Consider the following 22578-nt stretch of genomic DNA (forward strand, 5'->3'; position numbering starts at 1 on the left):
AAGATTTCACTCAATATTCTCAAGGGTAAACTAGCACCCTTTCCTGTTGCATCTACTAGTAATGAAAGACAAATTAACTGAAAAGGCTAACGCCTGCAGTTGCTTTCAGAGCTCTTCTTTTCAATCAAACCTAACTTCTACTCAGGAATCTTTTACACTTTTTAATCTGCACAAGCTTTGCAGTTTTGGAAACTCTTTATGGCTTTATTAAGTTATGCCCCTTTTTTGAAGTGACTTAAGGCGTTTTGGAAGATGCTGTGTTCCCTGTTGATGAGGAGGAGGTGATGGCGGGTCCCCAGTGTGAGCTAATGAGATCAAGGTCAGCCCACAGGAGAGGAAACTGTCCAATGGCCATGGACGAAGCACAGGCCCTGGTCATAATGGGATCCAGATGCGGGAGTGGGGATGGCTCACAGTGGATATTCTATCAATACACCGACTCAGGGGAACAGAGTCAGCTGGGGACGCACAGGGCCAGGACTGGAGCTAAGATCTCTCAACTCTCCTCCCAGAGCCTGTTATTTGATAGCACTGGTGGGACTTGAAACCAGGTTCTGGAGGCCAGAGCCTCACAACTGTGCCTTAGGGAAAGCAGAGTCCATGAACAAAAGACAGCAAAACCAACCAACCAACCTATTCCCTTTAGCCAACTCTGCAATCACAATACCAGAATCTAAAAGCATTAAAAATGTTCACAGGAAGTTCCCTGGGTGTCCAGTGGTCAAGAATCTGCTTTCCAATGCAGGGGATGCAGGTTTGTTCCCTTGTAAGTGGAAGTAGTGACAGACTTTATTTTCTTGGGCTTCAGAATCACTGCAGATGGTGACTGCAGCCATGAAATTAAAAGATGTTTGCTCCTTGGAAGAAAAGCCATGACAAACCTAGACAGTGTATTGGAAAGCAGAGATACCACTTTGCCGATATAGGTCTGTATAGTCAGAGCTACGGTTTTTCCTGTAGTCATGTACAGATGTGAGAGTTGGACCATAAAGAAGTTTGAATGCCGAAGAAGTGATACTTTTGAATTGTGGTGCTGGAGAAGACTCTTGAGAGTCCCTTGGACAGCAAGGAGATCAAACCAGTCAATCCTAAAGGAATTCAACCCTGAATATTCATTGGAAGGACTGATACTGAAGCTCCAATATTTCGGCCACCTCATGTGAAGAGCTGACTCACTGGAAAAGTCTCTGACGTTGGGAAAGGTTGAAAGCAAAAGGAGAAGGGGGTGGCAGAGGATGAAATGGTTGGATAGCATCACTGACTCAATGGACATGAGTTTGAGCAAACTTCAGGAGACAGTGGACAGAGGAGCCTGATATGCTGCAGTCCATAGCGTTGCAAAGAGTCAGACATGACTTGGTGACTGAACAACAAGAGGAACTAAGATCCCACGTGCTCAAGAACAAAGGAAGCCCTGCACTGCAAAGAAGACCCAGAGCAGCCAAAAAACACATGTTCACGTTTATACTGCTGGGGGTGGGGGAATCCCCATTATAATCTATGGCCTCTTCCCTTTATTCATGAATAACTACTGTTGTCTCCTAGCCTCTGCGTTCTCCCAAACGTTTTCCTGCCATTTCAATTGATAAACTTCACTAATATTCTTAATGTCACTGAATTATTCCTTTGTTAAATCCAAGCCCCTGAAGCCTCAATCAAAATTCTCCACTGTCTGGCCTCTCTCGCCTAACCCTTCCTTTCCAACCCAGGCCTCCAACTACTTGCAGATCTCATGTCGTTTTCCCCACCCCCACCATATTCCCTTATTTATTCCAGTCTCCGTGCCTCTCAGGCTGCCCCCCACCCCCATCTCACATTTCCTTTAAGACAGACCTCAACCGTCCTTCAATATATAGCTGTGCTCTCTAAATCTTCCCTATTAACCCATCTTGCAAAATCTTTCATTGACTTTGAATCTCTTTTACTGGTTTTTCTCATCACGGGTTCCCTAGAGTCTCCATGAGTATCTGCTGAGTGATCAAACATTTGCAATATCAAAGTATCAGAATTACACTCCAGGCAATCTGCTTGTGTCTTTTAATCTCCTCAGAGAAACCATAAACTCCTCCAGATTGGAAATCTTGTGTCTTATCTCTCCCACCCTTCAGTACATCCACCACAGGACACCCAATGAACATGTGATGAGTTGAACCGAATTAAAATATATCTCCACCCCCAATTTGAAGATAGTGTCTGAAACCTTTTGAACCAGGCAAAAAAGGCTGGATTATTCTGAAGGAGATTACTGGCCATTTTTTATGTCCTAAGTTTTCATGCATACCCCTCCTACCTCTTTGGTCCTGGTAACAGTCTTAAGTATTTCAAATGAAATCTAGACAAGAGTATTTTGAACAGCTTGGAGCAGAAACAAACAAAAATTCACACACTTTAATCACTATCTCCTGCCTGAATGGAATGTCTTTTTGTTTTTCCTGGGTAGCGCTTAATATTTAGTCTTGTTTTCAGTCTGCTGGTCACACTGACAGTGGAAATATCCAAGCATCAACTTATTGCTTGCTCCAAAAAAAAAAAAAGAAAAATAACTGGTATTGATATAGAATCAAATGCAGTAGTCCCTCCCCCTTAATCATAGTCAAGCTCAATCCAAAAACATTAAGTGAAAAATTCCAGAAATGAACAATTCTTAAGTTTTAAATTGCTTGCTATTATGAGGAGCGTGATAATATCTCATCAAGTTTCATTCTATCCCAGCCAGGACGGGAATCTTCCCTTCGCTCAGCATGTTCTGCCTGTGAGCCCCCAGTAGAATCTCCTGGTAGCCAACTCGACGATCAGACTGACTGTGATATGGCAGTGCCTATGTTCAAGTAGACCTTATTTTACTTAGTAACAGCCCCAAAGTGCAAAAGTAGTGATGCTGGGAATTCAGAGCTACCGAAGAGAAGTTGTAAACAGCTTCTTTTAAGTGAAAAGGTGAAAGTTCTCCATTTAATAAGGAAAGAAAAAAGGTATGCTGAGGTTACTAAGATCCACGTTAAGCATGTTGTTGTTTAGTCACTAAGTCATATCTAAGTCTTGGCAACCCCATGGACTGTACGTAGCCCAGCAGACTCCTCTGTCCATTTTCCCAACCCAGGGATCGACCCCGATTCTCCTGCAATTCTCCTGCATCTCCTGCACTGGCAGGTGGATTCTTCACCACTGAGTCACCAGGGGAGCGTCTGGGTCGGGAAGATCCCCTGGAGAAGGTAATGGCAATCCACTCTACTATTCTTCCCTGAAAAACCCCACGGACAGAGGAGTCTGGTGGGCTACAGTCCATGGTGTTGCAAAGAGTTGGACACGACTGAGGACTAAGCATTGAGGATTGCTGTGCTCGATTTTTAGTAAACATGAATGAAGCCAGTATTCTTCACTAAATGGCATCAAGTTATCAAAATAATAAAAGCCTGAGCATCTTGACCCTGCTGCAGTTCACCCTAAATTCAGGCCAAGACCCAGGAAGAAGTGGCCTCTGGCATGCTGGTCTGGCACCCCCAAGTGCCAGCGGGGAGCTGGCCACAGCGCTGACTATCCCTCAGACGGGTGGGTGAGCCTACATGATGCCACCCAGACCGCACGTTGAGAGAAGGGCACTTTCAAGAGAATTTCTGCCATCCCAGCCCTACCCAACCACCTCCTCACGCCCTCCCCTGGGGTCTGCAAGCCCAGGCTCCCTTCCGTGGCGGCCACGGCACCAGGCTCACAGCCTCCTTCTTTGCCTGGCTCCGGGGCTGAGGGTCCAACAGCTGACCACAGAGTCTTAAGAAGCAGGTAAGTGGAGAGGAACCGGGTGAGCAATACAGGTCTACCCCTCCAGAAACCCAGGGGACATGGACATGAGGCTCCTCCCTGGATGCTCAAGAAGGGATGAGGGGATGGTGGTGGATGGAACAGGTGGAATGGCTTGCAATCCTGTTTGAGTCAGGACTGAGATGAGGGAGGTGGGGGACCATGGGGATGCCTGTCTCGTGGCCACAGACCATCAAGGGGAGGGGGCGTGAGGTCATGGATGGAGACCCAAGGGTGAGGGCCGGGCTGGGTCAGGAGACCCTGGGGTGAGGGCACCTGTGCAGATCTGGCCAGGTTGGGGGGTGGGCAGACAAGCTGGGGAGGCACCAGGACGGCCTCAGAATGGGTTGATGGGCTGGCTGTGCCCACGTGGCTTGGACACACTCACCTCCTCCATGGCCGGGACGGAAGGGTGAGTGGAAAGCGTGTTCACCCTTCGGGGCCGGGCCCACAGGGCCTGGGCACGATGAAGTCGAGGGATTCAGGTTTCACCACCCACGTGTCAACCTCCTAAATGTGTCATCAGCCCCCATCCTCTCCTGGGTTTTAGTTTCGTTTCTTGCCAACCTCCACGAGTCTTGGACCGTTCAAACATTCCCTCAAGCGCCGCCCACTGCCACCTCCCAGAACAGACTCACTTGTTCCTGTTCCTATCCAAGCCCTGAGCGCCCACCACATGCTGGACTCAGAGCCGAGCACCCAAGCCATGTCCTGGCTCCATCATCCACCAGCCCCACACGGCTGGTGCCCAGACCCACCCAGTTTACGGGTCAGGAACAAGGCAACCAGCCCAGCCACACACTTTAGTGAGCAGAGCAACGAGGCCTCCCTGACCCGAGCCAGGGCTCTCATCTGGGTCCCTCCTGAACGGCGGCTCTCAACCCCAGCTGTGTGCTGAGAGCCCCAGGAGAGCCCTGACAATCACCCGTGCGGGACACCTCCCCTAGAGACGTCTCTTCAGCTTGTGGGGACTGGGACCTAAATCGGGTGTTTTCTTTTAAAGCTCTATCCACCCGCTGGTGACTTTGACATGGAGCCAAGGGTGGGAAGCTGTATGCTACAGACTTCAGGATGGTGACGGCCTTGCCCCTGCTGGCCTGGGTGTGTTCCCATCCCCAGCGCTGCGCCTAGCTCATGACAGAAGTGAAATAAATCTTTGTTGAGTGAAGGAATGGAAGTTTCACATTTTCCAACCAAGGGTGTTACAATCCTTCATCTTCCTGACCCCAAGCCTGGAGCTCTCCCATCACCAGAGCAGGCGGCCTGGTCCCCAGGCTACAGACCCTCCCCCTGGCCTCCTCCTCCTACAGGGACATCGGACCACCTTCTCAGAGCATCACTTTCATCCCATAACCCTCTGTTGCGCAAATGCGTTGGTGCTTACTCCACGTTTACAGACGCAACTGCAACCCCTTCGTCTGGTCACTAAGACCCCAGCATCCCGGTGCCAGCTTATCCTTGTGGTCAGCTCTTCCACCCACCACGGATCCTCTGTTCTGGCCAGGTGGGCAGTCCTCCAATCTGCTGTGAGTCTTTCTGGGCATTTTGCTGGAGTGTCTTCATCATGTGTGTCCCTCTCTCTCCTCATCTGCATCTGGATTCTATCCGTCCATGACGACCTGACTCCCCTGCCATGCCTTTGCTCTTAGCCCCAGCCCCACCCTGCCAGGAATCCCTCCCAACTTTGAACATCTACGCCAAGAATCTTACTTGGCTCTGTTTTCACGTGACTTCTAATCATTGTTTCCAAGTGCACATGTCCTAATTTCCCGACTAAATCATGACCACCGAGAGCAGCAATTTTATCTCCCCGGCAGAGACCAACACGGCACACGCTCTGTGAGTGCTGCTGGACATTCAGCATCTCTTATCTCAGGGCACACGGCCTTACCTGTAATATCTAGACTGTAGGTAGGTGGAGCACACAGCCTTGGACACGTGACTGGCAGAACCAAAGTCAATGACCTTCACCCTGTATGGCTGTCTGGATGGATCTACCAACATGATGTTCTCCGGTTTGAGGTCGGCATGGATAAGACCTAGACTTTTCAGTTTCATCAGGGCGGTGGCGACCTGCTGGAGGACCGGGCGAATGTACTTGAGGGGCAACGGGCTGAACTTGTTCTGCTTCAGAAAGTCATAGAGGTTCTGCTCCAGCATCTCGAACACCAAGCACGTGTGATTCTTGTGCTGGAAGCACTCGTAGGCGCGGACGAAGTTGTAGTCATCGGCGCTCTCCGTGCTCAGGCGGGCCAGGATGCTCACTTCAATCTGACCTTGGCGGGCGTACGACGGGTGGTTCTTCAGGATCTTGATGGCCACAATCTCATTGGTGCCCCGTTTCCAGCACTTGACCACTTGCCCGAACGTCCCTCGGCCCAGAAACTCTAAGACCTCGTACGTGTTGGTCATGGAGCACAGCACCTCATGCTGGACCAGCTGGTAATCCCCCTCGCTGTTGGAGCCGCTGTTTTTGGAGGTGGCAGTCGAGGTGGTGGCAGTGGCTACGGTGGCCCCGCTCGCATTGTTCTGAATCATGGGTGGATGCTCTTCGATGATCTGCACGCTGCTCGTGTTCTCGATCTCCTCACTCTTCCGCTTGAGTCCACATTTTTGGTAGGTGTCAAGAAGGCTCACAGTGCTGCGACGCATGAGGTTGTGCGGTCCGCCGAGGACGGGCCCGGAGACGGAAGTGCTGCTGGCTGAGGTCACGACGATGTGCCCTGTGCTTCCTGGGAAGATGATGGTCTGCTCGTACGGGAGGCTGGGGTTGGGGATGGGCAGGGAGGCGCTGACGGTCGCGGCGGCTGGCTGGGACGGTGGCGCGTTCTTGCTCGGGCCGTACACTTTGCTGTGGGAGCCGTACCCGGTCATGTCCCAGTTGGAACTCGGCTCTACTTTCAGTTTCTTCACGCTACAGAAGGCACTTGATTGAAGGGTGTGAGGGGAGAAAACTTGCACATGTGAGGCCATACCTGCGGGAGGAGAGAGAGAGATGTTAGTCGCCCTCGCGTGAATGAACGTGACATGGCCCCTTGGGTTCTGATCGGCGGTGTGGGTCCTCGAGAATACTGTCTTTCCACTTCAAAACAAGGGCAAAGGGGCTTCCCTGGTGGTCCGGGGGGTGAAGAATCTGCCTTGCACGACAGGGGGACGCCTGATCGATCCCTGGTCGGGGAAGATCCCACATGCCGTGGAGCGACTAACCCCGCGCGTCACAGCTACTGAAGCTTGCACGTCCTAGAGCCCGTGCTCCACATCCAGAGACGCCGCCGCAACGAGAAGCCCGTGCACCGCAACTGGAGAGGAGCCCCTGCTTGTCGCAACTTCAGAAAGCCCGCATGCAGCGATGAAGACCCAGCACAGCCAAAAAATTAATAAATTTTAAAAAAAGGTTGGAAAATCGACTCTGTTCCACCCAGAAGCACAATCTGGCCACTAAGCCTGTGGGCCCAGGGAGTTCCGGTAGAAGACTCGAAGGGTGGGAGTACGGCCAAGTCTCGGAGATGGAATTAGAATTCCAGAATTTAGCTTGTTATGTTGGTTTTTTTTCCTAATAAGCATTGTCTGCAATAGAAACAAATTCTTCCTCAGTTCTCATCGGGTGGCAACCCAGTTAAACCTGAAGGCTGCCTCAGGTGGCCCGGTTACCTACTGTATACTTAGCTGTCTCACATGGTTGGGTACTCCCTGCCCATATACAGGCCCTGCAAGTGTCAGGCTTGCTCATTTGAGGAAAAAGCTTCCCACACAGGTCCAATCACAGGGCCACTCATGATCTGCTAGCTTCCAGATGAACCATAATTACCCCCTGGTGTCTTACTCACCTTAAACCATTCTGTAGGGCTGAACTGACCAGCAGTTGGTCTGACGTTTTCACTGAGATAGTCTGAAATCATTTTATCAACATTTTTTTTGGGGTGGGGGAGAGTTGGCTAGGGTAAAGGGTAGCATAATTCATGGGCTCTATTCACTCACTTTTCCTGCTAAAGTCACGTATCAATCAGTTTATCTAGAAAGTACTATTATTTCATATCAAAACCTCACCCACAGTTTAAGAGACCTCAGTAATCTAGAAGACCACAACTATGGAATAGCTGTGCAATTTGTAACCATGGTGATGCTGGACACAAACAAAAATTCACAGACAACGAATTAAGGAAAAGTAACGAGGCGATGAGGAAGGGTAAATCCTTGCAGGTAAAAGCAGAAATAAACATTGCCCATCTTCTAAAGCGTAGTTAAGAAACATTTCCTATAAAAGCACACAGAGAGTGGGGCTTCTCTCAAGCACCACTGGTGTTTAATGATCCTAGTGTGTGTCTTTCTGAGCCCCTAGCATTGCCTGTGGGTGGTTATTTAACATTTTCCCTTTGACCTCATCTACCTTTTCTCTCAGCAACAACCCACTTTCCACACTGTCCAGCAGCCTGAGGCCAGCAGCCTTGCTTTCCACCTCTATTCTCTTCATTTCAAAACATCCCTGAATTTGTCCCCATCCTCCATCCTCTCTTCCATCTCTCCGGTTCAAGAGAAGAAGGGTCTCCCTGTTCTGACGCTAAAAGTTCCCCCAATTCTCAGGATTCAGCCTCTCCCATTTCCTTTTGAACTCCCTCCATGATCTGTTCTCTTTCGGTTTTCAATTTCTCTATGTTAACCGGATCCAAGTTCTTAGCAGGTACTTAATACAGTTTTGCCAAAAGAATCAATGACAGTCTTTTTCTTCTGCTTTCACACCGTGCACACGGACAGTCTCAGCTTGGAGGGGGAGTACCAGCTGAATCCTGCCCTTTTGATCCTTCCCTTCTTCTCACCTGTAAGCAGTGGTTGATGCTCCCTTGTCTTCAAGGCTCACTCCTTAATCGCGCTCCACCCATGCACACATACACACTGAACAGGAATGCCCTCTTGAAGGTAAACAACTTCCTAATTGCCCAATAAGTGGCCTTTTTTCAGCCTCTACTCTCTTTGCCCTCTTGGCAACTGACCGATCTGATACTGCCGACCACGACTTCCTTCTTGATGCTCTTATCTGTGTGCCCTGTGAATCTGTAAACTCCCCATCCTGCATCTGATTGCACACTGTGCTGGCTGCTTCCTCTTCCTCCTTTAAAATTTGGGCATCGCCAATGTTTGGACTTCGCTCTCTCTGGAGTTAAGCTCTCGCGACCCCCACACGGTCATCACAGGCCAACTGCTCTGCTGTGCCTTCCAGGAAGGTTATTTCTGCCTCCTGCTACAATATCATAGATGATGTTCCAAAGATGAACTCCCTGTCTTTTCCTAAAAATGTAGCCATTTCACCTCCGTGATCACATCCCCATGTCTGTTCATAAAATATTCTTTTAGTCATTTGGTTCCAAAACTGTGGATTTGTCTTTGATGATTCTTCTTTGCCTCCATGGACAAGAAGGTGTGGACTCTTATTTCTCCATCCTCCAAAATGTCTCTTGTAACCACCTCTTTGTTTCTGTTCTTGCTGCCTCTTCCACAGTGAAAACATTTATCACTCTCCAGTAGAGAGAAGCAAGCACAGACATCTGGCCTACCTGAGCGCTCTTTCTTCCCCCAATCTGCCCATATTCAGCCACCAGATTATCTTCCTAGAACATTTCTAGGCATGTCACGCCTCTGCCCCAAAACTTTCAATGATTCCTTAGTGTCTAGAAGATAAATTTGAGGACTCTTAGCACCTTCACATTTTGATCTGAACTGCTTTGCTGGCTTCACCTCCAACTATTAACCTTCCTGAACCCTCAGTTTTAATTAAAATGTTCTACTCCCTGTTGCTAGACTGTCTCGTTCGTTTCCCACCACCACGCTCTTGTGCAGTGCCCCCGACCCCCACCTGGCATGCCTTCACCGCTTCTCTCAAGTTATTCAAAGATAAAACAATTCATATGCCTCTTCTCCCCAGGTACCGCCAATGCACAGTGATATTCCCAATTCTCTGTTTCTAAGCCACTTACCACATGCACTGCCCATTTGCTCACAAATTCATTTCTACCTTGCAGAATATCTTGTCTTGAGTTGAATGACTTAGCTTTTGTGCTATGTAACTTTTCCCATGTTTAAGTCATGTTTCCATAAACAGGCTACATTCAGAGGGCACGCGCTACAGTTGACACCCCACACTTCTTTTTTCTCCCAGCATTAAGCCACGATTGTTATATATAGGAGGCACTCGGTTGATGGAATGAAGCACTCTATCTGACCAGGCCTCCAGGAGAGCTTAGCTCTCTAGCAATAGAGTAATCACCAGTCACAAGTACCTATGGAACCTGGCCTCTCTCTGGAGAATAAAGAAAAACCTGCTTATATTTTTCCACCCAAACCAGGGCACAGCCTAGGTAGCTCCTGTTCTGGTGTCAGCAATCACGTTCTATCTATACTTCATCCTCGATGTGCTCTGACTTCCCAGGGTCAACCTCAGCCCAACACCCAACAGCTGCTCTGAACCCCACCTTGACCCTGACCTCACAGATCTGACAGAGGCTTCCTGTCTTGTTTGGTTCCTGAACTCCAGTATCTACTTGTGTGACATGACTACACTTCTGTAGACAGCCTTCTGCCTGACAAGACTATTCCGGCTTGCTCATTCAGAATTCACACTGAGCCCGTTTTTTGTCAATTTCCCCTCAATTCTACAATAGCACAGAAAATGACTATTCTATATACACCAGTATTAAATAACCATACGGTTCTAGATCAAACCAGTCGATCCTAAAGGAAATCAACCCTGAATATTCATTGGAAGGATTCATGTTGAAGCTGAACTTCAATTTTGGCCACCTGATGCAAACTGAAGCTGAACTCGAACTTTGGCCACCTGATGCAAAGAGCCAACTCATTAGAAAAGATCTTGATGCTGGGAAAGACTGAAGGCAGGAGGAGAAGGGGAGGACAGAGGATGAGATGTTGATGGCATCACTGACTCAATGGACATGAGTTTGAGCAAACTGTGGGAGATGGTGAACGACAGGGAAGGTGAAGGACAGGGAAACCTGACGTGCTGCAGCCCATGGGATCGCAAAGAGTCAGACATGACTGAGCGAATGAACAACTGTTCCAGATATTTTATACAATATATAGACAACCAATTCCTTGGCTTTTGGTAACTTTATCCCTGAAAAGGCAAAGCAGTAAGCATTTCCTTTATTCTCTGGTATGAAGCTTGCCCCTAACTTCTCCATCCTTGGTATTTCGAGGCAGGAGGACTAAGGCCAAGGAACTGTGGGGGGAGGGGGACGGGCTGTGCAGTGAAGAGGTTAGAGGTGGCAGAAAAAACACGCTCAAGTTACATAAAGGAGATGCAATTCTATTCTCTGTTTTCACTGTTTCAAAAAATCTTGGTGGAAAGGCCAGGGTATAGAAGTGGAATTTTACAAAGGGGAAGAGAATGGCTTATGACTTGTTTGCTACTGGGATGACAGCCAAGGGTCATAAAATTGTGGAAACTGTCATTCACTATCTCTGGTGACAGAGTCCCAGGATCAGAGAGGAGATCTGCATGGCTAGAGATGCCCTTTGCCACACCAGCCTGGCCTGGTATAGCCACTGCTGCCCCTTCATAAGATCAGCAGCCACTGTTCTAAGAAACAGTCACAGGTCCTGATACAGTCTTATTTCCCAACCCCCTGGCTTTACGAGATGTAACTGACATACGAAATTGTGGAAGTTTGATGTGTACAACATGATGATTTGGTATGCGTTGATACTGCAAAATGATAATCATAAGGTTAGCTACCACCTCCATCACCTCACACCTTACCTTTTGTGTGTGTGTGGTGAGAACATTTAAGATTTACTCTCTTAGCAACTTTCAAGGATACAATACAGCTTGTTAACTACAGTCATCAGATTGTACATTACATCCCCAAGCTTACTTATCTTGGACCTGGAGGTTTGCCAATACAGTCTTATTACCCTTATTCTTTAGCAGAGGTCATTTTGCTCTGTGAAGCAAACTGCTCAAAGAAAATATAGCGAAAGAAAGTCTCCAATAATAATAACAACAATAATTTATTTTTAAATCTCCAACCTATAAGAGATAAAAGACTGCTGGTAGCTGCGTAACTTACTCTTAATCCTACAGGAATAAACAAACTTATCCAAACACTTCTTTTTGAGAGTATTTTTCTGGAACAAAACCTCCTGATTAATGGAGTCCCGGAAAGCCCAATCCACACCTTTTGCATTCGATTTATTCAACTCCCCAAGGCTGGGGAGTAAGAAGGCAACAGTGTTTATGGTTCCCAGTCTAGGAAGAGCTATTTCCTCTCATCTCTTTCCTTTCTCTTTTTCTTTTTGGCTGCCCTGGGTCTTTGGTGCTTTGCACAGGCTTTCTCTAGTTGCGGTGAGGAGGGCCTACTCTCTACTCGAGGGTCTCGGGCTTCTCACTGCGGAGGCTTCTCTTGCTGAGGAGCACAGGCTCTAGGGCATGCGGGCTTCAGGAGCTGCAGTGAATGGGCTTAGCTGCTCTGAGGAACGCAACAAAGTTGTGGGCTCTTCCTGGACCAGGGATCGAACCCACGTCCCTCTGGTTGGCAGGAGCATTCTTACCCACTGTACCACAGGGAAGTCCTGTTTCCTTTCATTTCTCTCTGTGTTGAACTCTTGTATTGTACTCTGGAAGGCCTGCCACCCTCCTTATTGGTCGATTTTCTTTTCAGAAAAGGCAGGGGGTTTAATGGACATTTTCGGTTCGATCTTACGAACAATCTCAATTGCTTTTAAAGTCATCTCTGTCCTTCCTATTTGGCTCTTGGAAGAGAAAGAATTTTTCTCCTCCTTTCGTGGGAGACTCGGGTGTGAGGGGGGTTCTAAGCTCATGAGGAGGGACCTGGGAAATCACTGTAGGATAAATCTGCAAAACTCAACACCTGCTCCCTAGAGGGGCCATGAGAGCCAGCCCAATTCACGAAAGCCTGAGCAGCCTCCCAAGGTAACTCCTGACACGATGGTCACACTGTCACTCAAATGAGCCCACAGCCAGGCACCATAACTTAGAACTCTGGCTTCTAAAAGGCATAGCCCTGTTACCATCTGTCTCATAACGAGGTCAGAATCATCAACACTGACTATTAGATATTCATCAGGGCCTTGTGTGCTTTTTAATGTTACCGATACAAGTTTATGTGGATGTTATAAAAGTGATCAGTAAGAGGCACTTAAATTTATTAAAGTTTAAGTCAACTAATACAACTGTATGTATGTAATATATTCTTCCTTGCATAGGGCAAATGAAATACGCCCCAATAAAATGGGCATTAAGATACACCCTAGAGTCAGCAGAATTAAAGCCCATGATTTGTAAGAAGGTATTTCTTCTTACCAACAAAGACAAAAGACCTCTCTCTCACACACCCCACACAAATCCAGGCTCCTGATACTTAGGGTGCATTTCTGACAGCCTGTGTGTTAAAGGCAAAGAAAAGCCCTGGGCTCTCTTTTGGTCACTTTATTCACATCCTCAGTTTGCATTTTAAAAAAATCATGTGGAACTTCCCTTGTGGTCCAGTAGCTGAACTCTGTTTCCAATGCAGGGGGCCCAGGTTCGTTCTCTGGTTGGGGAACTAGATTTCACATGCTGTAACTAAGACACAGCACAGTCAAATAAATAAATAAAATGTTTTTAAAAAAGCATGCATATAAGTCTGCACCTCAAAATACTATTTTTAAAAGTGCGTGCTCAGTCGCTCAGTCATATCCAACTCTTGGCAACCCCATGGAATAGAAACCACCAGGTTCCTCCGTCCATGGAATTTTCCAGGCAAGGATACTGGAGTGTGTTGCCATTTCCTACTCTAGGGGATCTTCCTGACCCAGGGACTGAACCCGTCTCTTGTGTTTCCTGAATTGGCAGGTTCTTTACACTGTGCCAGGGATCGAACCCAGGTTTCCCACATTGCAAGTGGATCTTTACCACCTAAGCCACCAGGGAAGTTGGAGGCCATTTATGTCCATAGATGTGATCACACTTCATTTCAAACCCTATTACTTAGGAGTCTCATGATTCTCCAGAAGTTAAAATCTTGAGCACCTAGTCTGTACCAGGCTCCAGGCCAGATGTTTCATGAACAGAGTAAACAAACGTCTGACTTTGGGACAATCTGGAATTACCCATCACAACAATTCAATTAATGAGGGCACCCACCCTACTTTCATTCTTACAAAGGTCCTAGTTTGAAAACTAGGCAGTGAAGTGATGGGTTTAGGTACCTATAATAAAGCGGAAAAAACAGACCCTGGCCCCAGAAGTTCAAACCTGGGTAATTCTATGTGCCTTCTTTGTCTTAATAGTTCAATGAGAAATTTATTTTTCTAGGGTTAAGAATAATTTTTTTCCACCTTAAAAAAAAAAAGGTTAGTTTAAAAAGTTTTCATGATCTTTCTGAGCTCTTAAGTCACAAGCATTTTTAAAAGGTCATTTGTCAAAGGACTGGCTTATTTAGTTCATTTTTTCCCACTTATTTGCTTAGTTTCTTCATAATTTTATATTTCACAATTAGATGAACTGAAGAGTTGCTTCACATCTGAGTACATTTCCTTTTCATTTCACCACCCCAAAATTATCTACTGGAAGATCAGACTCTGGTGAAACTACAGGGATGAGTGAGGGTTCGATTATGATTAAAAAAAAAAAAAATTAAACTGAATTCAATTGCACTGGAATCTCTCAAAGCTCAAGGGGAGGAATTACAAGCCAAATAGTGGCACCATTTTTATCAGGATGTAAAGTTTAATTTTGGTGTTGCAGATCACCACCAGAATCCAGTTACATTATTAAAGAGAATGGAATCACAAACATCTTAGTTTGGGGATTTCCTGGCGGTCCAGTGGTTAAGAGTCCACACTTTCATTCCAAGGGGCAAAGGTAGACCCTGCAAGCCACATGACGTAACAACAACAATGAAAACAAAAACTTAGGGAAAAAAAGAGATCACCTTAGTTTAAAAGGTGCCAGCTTCACCACTTTTATAGTCCTTCGGACACACACTTCTACCAAATAGCATTTGATAGAAGTTACAGACTTTTTCTTCTTTTTTTTGGAATCCAGAACTCAAAGGATGGATTAATTCCCACACCTAGCTGACTGCTATATCTCCCTTACGAATCACATTATGCACATAAGACATAATAAAATCACAGAATATTTCAAAAAATATAAAAAATATATGAATGTTAGAAAAATGCATCTGAATGGACATTTAGAAACACTTAGAAAAGAGTTATCAGTATAATCCTTGATTACCATAATTTGATGCCTCTGGGGGTTGAAAGGTAATAGAAAAAACTTTTTCATTGACATATATAACAATATTCATAAAATTTTAATGACAGTAATCCTGCTTGTCAAGTTTCTATTTCACAAGTACAAGATAATTTCAGGTTAGCCCATTTCTAAATGATACATTTCCAAAACAGTGTATACTAAATGTCCGTGAAACTTGTATATAGTTTTCCATCAAAGTCTAATTATCTGCTAGTTGTTTAACGTTAAATGTATAGTCTGTCCCACCAGAACTCAGTTTAGAATCAACCACAAGCTCTACAGAATTCTTTATCAATAAGCACAATCACAATACTACTGATTCCATTCAGGGTTCTCTCTATAAAAAGGCTGGAATTGGGTACAAAAGGAAGCCTAAGATATCTAAGACACTGGCTCTGTGCTAAAGGAGCTTAAAATCCCATGGGGTTGCCAAGGTCAATGCAAAGTAAAAAGGACATCTGGCAATTCTGAGCAACATAAACAACTTGCCAAAATAAACGCAACAGGAGTTCAGAGGCGGGAATCACCATAGGCTACAGTTAGGCAAAGGTTTACAGGGGAGGCAAAGTAAGAGTCGAGCTGCAGTTAGAAAGACGTTATGTCTTTTGAAGGGCAGTGTTCCAGCTCCTGCTGACTGGGCATTGGGAGCTTGCAGCCAGCACTATGGCCCCTGCCCTCAGGAAGATGGGGCTTTGCTTGGAAACAGCAACTTAGGAGTTTTTACTAGCAGTCATACATTAACAAAGGCTCATTCCCAACATAACTGCTAGTCTACACTGGTGCCCCAACAGTCTACTTATCCAGAATTGTCCTCTTCTGATAACTTCAACCTTCTAGAAGTAATTTTTGAATACTGAAGAAGCGGGTGTGAAGCCCTACCACCAGATACTCACCTTACTGTCATCTAACATGCAGTTAACAAGTTGGAGAGCAGCTGTTGTGACTGGGTTTGCTCTGTCAGACTCTAGGTGTGCACACCTCACAACTATAAGGTCACACCTCACAACTAACTGTAAGGTCAAGTGCATTTCCCAGTTTATTTTTTATTTTTATTTTTTAGTTCTACCAGTTTGTTGCTACCAACCCATTTCCCTCCACCCTCATACATACATGCTCAGTCATGTGACCCCATGGACTGCAGCCTGCCAGGCTCCTCTATCCATGGACTTTTCCAGACAAGAATACTGGAGTGGGTTGCCATTTCCTTCTCCTGCATTTCCCATTTTAAAGACAGGTAAGCCGAGTGTGAAAGTGTGTGAGTTGCTCAGTCACGTCTGACTCTTTGTGACCCCATGGTATGTAGCCCACCAGGCTCCCCTGTCCATGGGGATTCTTCAGGCAAGAATACTGGAGTGGGTTACCATTCCCTTCTCCAGGGGATCTTTCTGACCCAGAGATTGAACCCAGGCCTCCTGCATTACAGGCAGATTCTTTGCCATTTGAGCCACCACAGTAGTCCAAGTTGAGTTTAGGGAGATGATTTAGCTTGTCCAAGCTCACTCTACCACTACCAGCAGGGCTGGGATCTGAACTGAGGTCTGCCTGACTCACAAATCAGTGCTGTTAACCCTTTTTTCTTCATGCTTTAGGGTCTTGGAGTCAAAGCATCAACTAAGGGGAGAAGTACCATAACAGCCAAGAAAAAAATGAAACCTGACGTGTGAGAGGAGACTGATCTAAAGTAGGGGGTAGGCTGACTGCACACCACCTGGGAAATCAATGCACTCCACAACAGTGCTCCCAAGTCACTGGCATTTCTCTGTCCTCTGGCTAGGATGACACTGGAGAAATACAACCATTCAAAACTATTCACATAAATTTACCTCCTGAAAGAGGTAAATTCACTTCTCTGATGCATAGTGGCATAGTGGACAGAACACTGGTCTTGGGTGAGCTGACCTGGGCTTTCCCAGCAGGGAGGACTTGGACTAAAGAACTGCCTGAAAGAACAGAAAGGGAGCAGCAGAAACCTAAGACTGTGCAGAGAAGAGAGGCAAGACACACTGACGGGCGGGACGAAAGGGCAGAGGCGAGGGAGCAATCAAATAGTAATGTCTGGGGGCTGAAAGGAGTGGGGTTCCACAGATGGTGACACTGAAGACGGGAGGTGGTCTGAAAGTGTTGTTTCTCTTAGGGGATGGGATAATGAAATGCGTTTTCAAACAAGGTGAATGACAAACACTGAGAGGAGATCCAAGTTGAAATATACAGCGTTCAACCCTTCGTACTGAAACTCTAAGACAAGGAAGTGCTGAATTTACCAAAGTCACAGTGTCTGGAGCTGCTGGTCACTGACGATCAAGCATCTACTTCCCATTTGCTGAGTTGAATCTCAAATGAAGATAAACCATTTGGAAAGAGAATGGAAATCAATAAGATGGGCTCAGCCTGTACAGCATGAATCAGAGGGGGAAGAGGGCAAGGTGACCCTGAACCAGTCCATGCACAAGCCCAAGGGCAAAGGGGTGGAGCCCAAAATGTGGCCCAACAAAGATGAGCAGGTCAGAGTGACAAAAATATGGAAAGGGAAAAAGACTGAAATCAAAGGTTCGTGTTCTATGGCTGGAACTGGTGTTGCCAAAGATGAGAGCAGAGTCCAGTAGGGAGATATTGCTTTGGGAGAGATTTCACTGTAGGATTAGTAATGACAGAGCGGAGGCATTCTATAGGTACCAGGAGAAAAAGGAGGAGAGGAGAATGGGCAAGGGGTCGCTGACCTGAGGGCTGTCCCCAACACCTCTATGAACATGGAATCCATGTGGGAAAAGCTGCTCCCCAGGAGAAATGGTGTAGAAAGTAGAGCAGATGGCAAATAAAGTAATCCTTGGGGGCACAGACGTTGTCAAACACTATGAGTCACACGGAGATGTCAAGGATAAAACGACGGAAAAAAAAAAAAAAAACAAAACAATTAAGGGAACAGAAAAAGGGCTACAGGGCCTGGCTGAGAATAAGCCACCAACCCATTTTTCCCCCCCACAGGGTCAGGAGGAGAGAAAGAAGGGGTGCTCCCCTGGGAAAAGAACCAAAAGCACCATGGTATGCTCCTTGCTTTCCCAAGAAATGGGATTCTCTTAGACTTTCAAAATCCTTTATGTCATCTTCTTTGAATCTGCAAATTCTACCATAAGCTGTGTTTCTTCAGTTGACAAAATATCCTCTTCCTACCATTTACAAATTCTCCACATACCTATCTACCTACTGGCTCATTATTCATCCAAATCAGCCCTTCTCCATGTTCCGACTGACTTTCTCTTTCTGCCTCCCAAATTCCCCTTTCTATGTCTTTGCCTCATTGCCTGGGACTAGGCCATAAGTCACTGTGGATGTACCAGCCTTTCACTGCCGTGGGTAGGTACATGCAGCCTACAGATTGATTAGCTAGAGGCCATGTTACCAAGAGTTCATAAGCAATCTGAAAATTGCCAATCCAAGAGGATTCTGGTGAAGGAAAGAAAGATATGATAAAACATGCATGCTTGTTTTAGGAAACTGGAGAATCAATGAGAGGAAAACAAATTTTACACACACACACACATACATATATATACACTCAAAACTCAAAAACTGTTTTCAATGGAACTCCCTGGAGATCCAGTGGTTAGGACTTGGTGTTCTCATTGCCGAGGGCCCAGGTTCACCAATCTGTAACTTGACCGCCTCTGTGAAGACCCTCCCTTAACTGAAGTCACCTTCTGAGGTCCTGGGATTAGGAATTAAACACATGAGTTTTTACAGGTGGGGAGACAATTCAACACTTAATGGTAGGTTTAAGGAAACCAAAAGCATTTTGCTACAGCATAACTTTCTCAGGACATGTTGTCATTATTTTCTAAGAACTCTCTTTGTTTCTCCCTCCTTGGAGATAAGACAGTCCACGCTGTGACTTCCCTATGTCTTGCCTCAAAGGATCCTGGAGGAGATGTCACTTAGTTAAATATTATACAAGCAAAAGCTAAGTGATTACTTTAAATTAAATTCTGCATAAGTTTAGGTGACTTATGCAGTGCTTCCCAAAAGAGTCATGCAGGAATATCTCTGCAATGTATATCAAGGAATAATGGCAGTCATTCTGGTATAAAAGAGAATTGAACATCACATATTAATAACACCAAAATGGGAGAGTAAACTAAGTTTCTAGTTTCTTTAAAAAAAAAAAACATTTATTTTTATTTATTTATTTGGCTAGCTGGCTCAGAGCATCTTCAATTTTCACTGTGGCATGTAGGACCTTTAGCTGCGGCATGAGAACTCTTAGCTGTGATGTGGAATGTAGTTCCCCAACCAGGGATTGAACCTGGGCCCGCTGCACTGGGACTGTGGAGTGTTAGCCACTGGACCACCAGGGAAGTCCCTCTAGCTCTGGTTCTGGGCGCACATACATTTCTGAAGGAGACCTGAGGACACTGAAGAGATAAATCAGTTGCAGGCTAGGTGAGGATGAGGCACTTCTGTTCTTCAGGGCCACCCCTATGTCTGGTGATGCTCAGGGAAGCCTTCAATTGAATTTGCTTTTCCTTCAGAAATGGTTTAGCAAGACCAAATCAAGACTAAAAATCTAGTAGGCTTTTGATTTTTTCCCCTCTTTCAGGCCCCAAAAAGTAGTTATTCTTAAACACTTCTTACCCAATTATACATTTTACTTAACCTTACCCATCCCATGACCAGCCCACAACAAACTTGTCTTGTGAACCCAGCTTCCACTTCAGAAATGTTTGGCGCACTCAGGATCAAAACTGAAAATCTACTTTACTCTTTTTCATTTTGCTGTTCTTATTACAGCACTGCTGCCAACTCTTTTGTACCCAACAAATTATGTAAATATGTTACTCTATATTTGGAGAAGAAAATGGCAGCCCACTCCAGTATTCTTGCCTTGGGAAATTCCATGGACAGAGGAGACTGGTGGGCTATAGTCCATGGGGTCACAAAGAGTCAGACATGACTGAGTATGTGCACACACACACATTATTCTACACTACTCTGTTACTCTAGGTATATTATATTAGTAAGTGTCCCCTCAGAAGATATGTTGGAGTTCTAATCCCCAGTACCTGTGAACGACCTTATCTAGAAACAGGCTCTTTGCAGGTACAATCAAGTTAAGGTGTTAAGGTGAGTTCTCATCCAATATGACTGGTGTCCTTATACAAAAAGGAGAAAAGACACACACACACACACACACACACACACACACACACACACAGAATGCCCTATGAAGACAGAGGCAGAGCCTGGATGGATGCAGCTGCCAGCCAAGGGATGCTGAGGCTGGCTGGGGGGTGCACTGGAAGCTGGGAAGAGGCAAGAAAGGCTTCTGCCCAGATTCTCGGCGGAAGCCTGGCCCTGCTGACATTTTGGCTTCCAACCTGCAGGCTCCAAACCTGAGAGAAGAAGTATCTGTTGATTTAGGTCACCCAGTTTGTGGCACTTTGTTGTAGCAGTCCTCAGAAATGTATACCCTCTGGAATATAATTCAAGATGCATTTCATTGAAAAAACATGTTTGTGCTCAAGCTGTGATAAAGTACTTATAACAATTGCAGAGTCACGCTGGCCGAATGGCAGTTTGCCCTGAGAGCCTGTCTTTGCCACCTCCTGGTTGAAAGACAGTAGAAGCATCCTCAGTCTAAACTCTCATCTCAGTTTTGGAACTGAGGTCCTAGGCCGGGGGGTGGTACTAAACACCCCCTCTGTACAAATACACTTGTTCTTTGTGTTGAACGTGTGACTTTACAACCACATGACTTCTCCAGAAGGCAGAGAAAAATTCAGTCTGTCCTCACCAGCTAAGTGACAGTTAAGGAGTCCCCGCCGCACTTCCTCACACCTGCCAGTTCAAGAAACCTCAGCTTCTTGCTGTCATTCAGAGAAACCAGGACATCCCGTGTTCAGTGCAACACCTGTTGCTCACTGCCTCTTGTACTCGGGTTTCTGCATTTCTTTGAACACTTCCCTCATAAGACTGCTATCCACCTGCAAAGAAAACTTTGTGAAGATGTCATTCAGACCCCCTGGTAGCCCAGTGTGTAAAGAATCCACCTGAAGTGCAAGAGACCAGGGTTTGATCCCTGGGTCGGGAAGATACTGGTGAAGGAAATGGTAACCCACTTCAGTATTCTTGCTTGGAAAATCCCATGGACAGAGGAGCCTGGCAGGTGGCAGTCCATGGGGTTGCAAGAGTTGGACGTGACTTAGCGACTACCACCATCAACCACCACATCCAGTCCCAGCCATGCCCATAAAGCCAAGTGCATAGAACTCTTTCCCCTGGGTTCTCTTCAGAGACCAAATTCCTTCCTTCTTCCTTTTAAAAGCCCAGTAATATAATCCTTCTCACTTGATTTAAATGGTGACCGCTGTTTACAACAGTAACTCTATGTTACAGCTCCCTTGCTCCTTAGAGAATTTTTTCATTACTCTTAGTTGCCTTTAAAAGTGACATCTGATGAAACTCAACTAGCGATCAATTTGGGAAAGATAGAAGAAGCATTTCCTGACAGTGCAAAGGGAATAAAAACCAGAGGAATGGCGGGGAAAGAAGGCTGGGATGCTGGAAGGGAGAAAGGTTGGGGAAGAGGAAAAGGAAAAAGAAATGAGAAAGACGGGGAAAAAGTGAGAAACAGACTGCAGTGAAATGGTACTGTGAGCACAGGTGAATAAGAAAGCAACACTGAGATGTGCTTTGTCAACTAACTATAAAGCATAATAAAAATGCAGCACAATATTATTTACAATATTTGTGGGCAGATGATGCAGATATAAAAATCAGCTGGTACAGGGATCCCTTGGCCAGGCAACCAATAGCCTGTTCTACACTGTGTAGATGGCAGCGGTTCTTTGGGCTGCTGCAAGGACATTTTTATGCTGTGAGTCACTGCCATCAAACCAGTCCTGGTGTTGCTATGACCCAGCAACCCCACAGTGCTGGCCATTGGCACACGGCCTGAGGGGAGGTGCCCACTCCGGTGATACCGGGTCTTGCTCTGTCCCTCCCAGAGCACAGCGAAGAAGACGTCAAAAAGCTCTCATGTGTCCTGCTCTGGGGCACAGAGGATGGCAGCTAGTGACATAGCTAGTCCCAACTCAACAAGGTTTGTGTTCCGAAGGCTCATTTCAGGTCATCTCTGAGTTCCTGGCCACTGTGTCTGATACGGGCTCTGCTGCTTGCTGGCTGCAAGGTCTCAGCAAGTGATGAAGCCTCTCTGAGCCTCAGTTTTCTCATCTCTGAAATGGGTGCCGCTTATGGTCCTGGTGTGAAGGGGAGGCATCAGGGTCATGCTCTCACAGAACAGTCTGGCCCAGGGGGAGCTCTGTGTTGGTGACAGAGGAGTAGGGAGAGGTCAGCTGGTCTGCTGAGGCCCAGGAACATGCAGCCCGGATAATGCATGGCTGGCTGTGATGGACGGAGCTCCATGGTACCAGGGGCCCCTCGGCACCAGGCCTGGCTGGATAAGGACTCAGTACGCTATTTCTGAATGACTGGACAAGGCAAACATGAAATGGGACAAG

The 22578-nt window shown here is 46.3% G+C and overlaps 1 protein-coding gene across 2 annotated transcripts in view; it reads right to left on the reverse strand.

Moving 5' to 3' along the window:
* HIPK2 (homeodomain interacting protein kinase 2) overlaps positions 1-22578 on the reverse strand; it is a 193984-nt gene that overhangs the window by 122869 nt on the left and 48537 nt on the right. For both annotated transcript variants that reach the window (XM_052638357.1, XM_052638356.1), the window contains exon 2: positions 5684-6767. In XM_052638357.1, the coding sequence (XP_052494317.1) occupies positions 5684-6767 (1084 nt within the window). The remainder of the gene's footprint in view (positions 1-5683; positions 6768-22578) is intronic.

Source organism: Budorcas taxicolor, chromosome 4 (genome assembly GCF_023091745.1).
Source record: "Budorcas taxicolor isolate Tak-1 chromosome 4, Takin1.1, whole genome shotgun sequence".
Lineage (NCBI taxonomy): Eukaryota > Metazoa > Chordata > Mammalia > Artiodactyla > Bovidae > Budorcas > Budorcas taxicolor.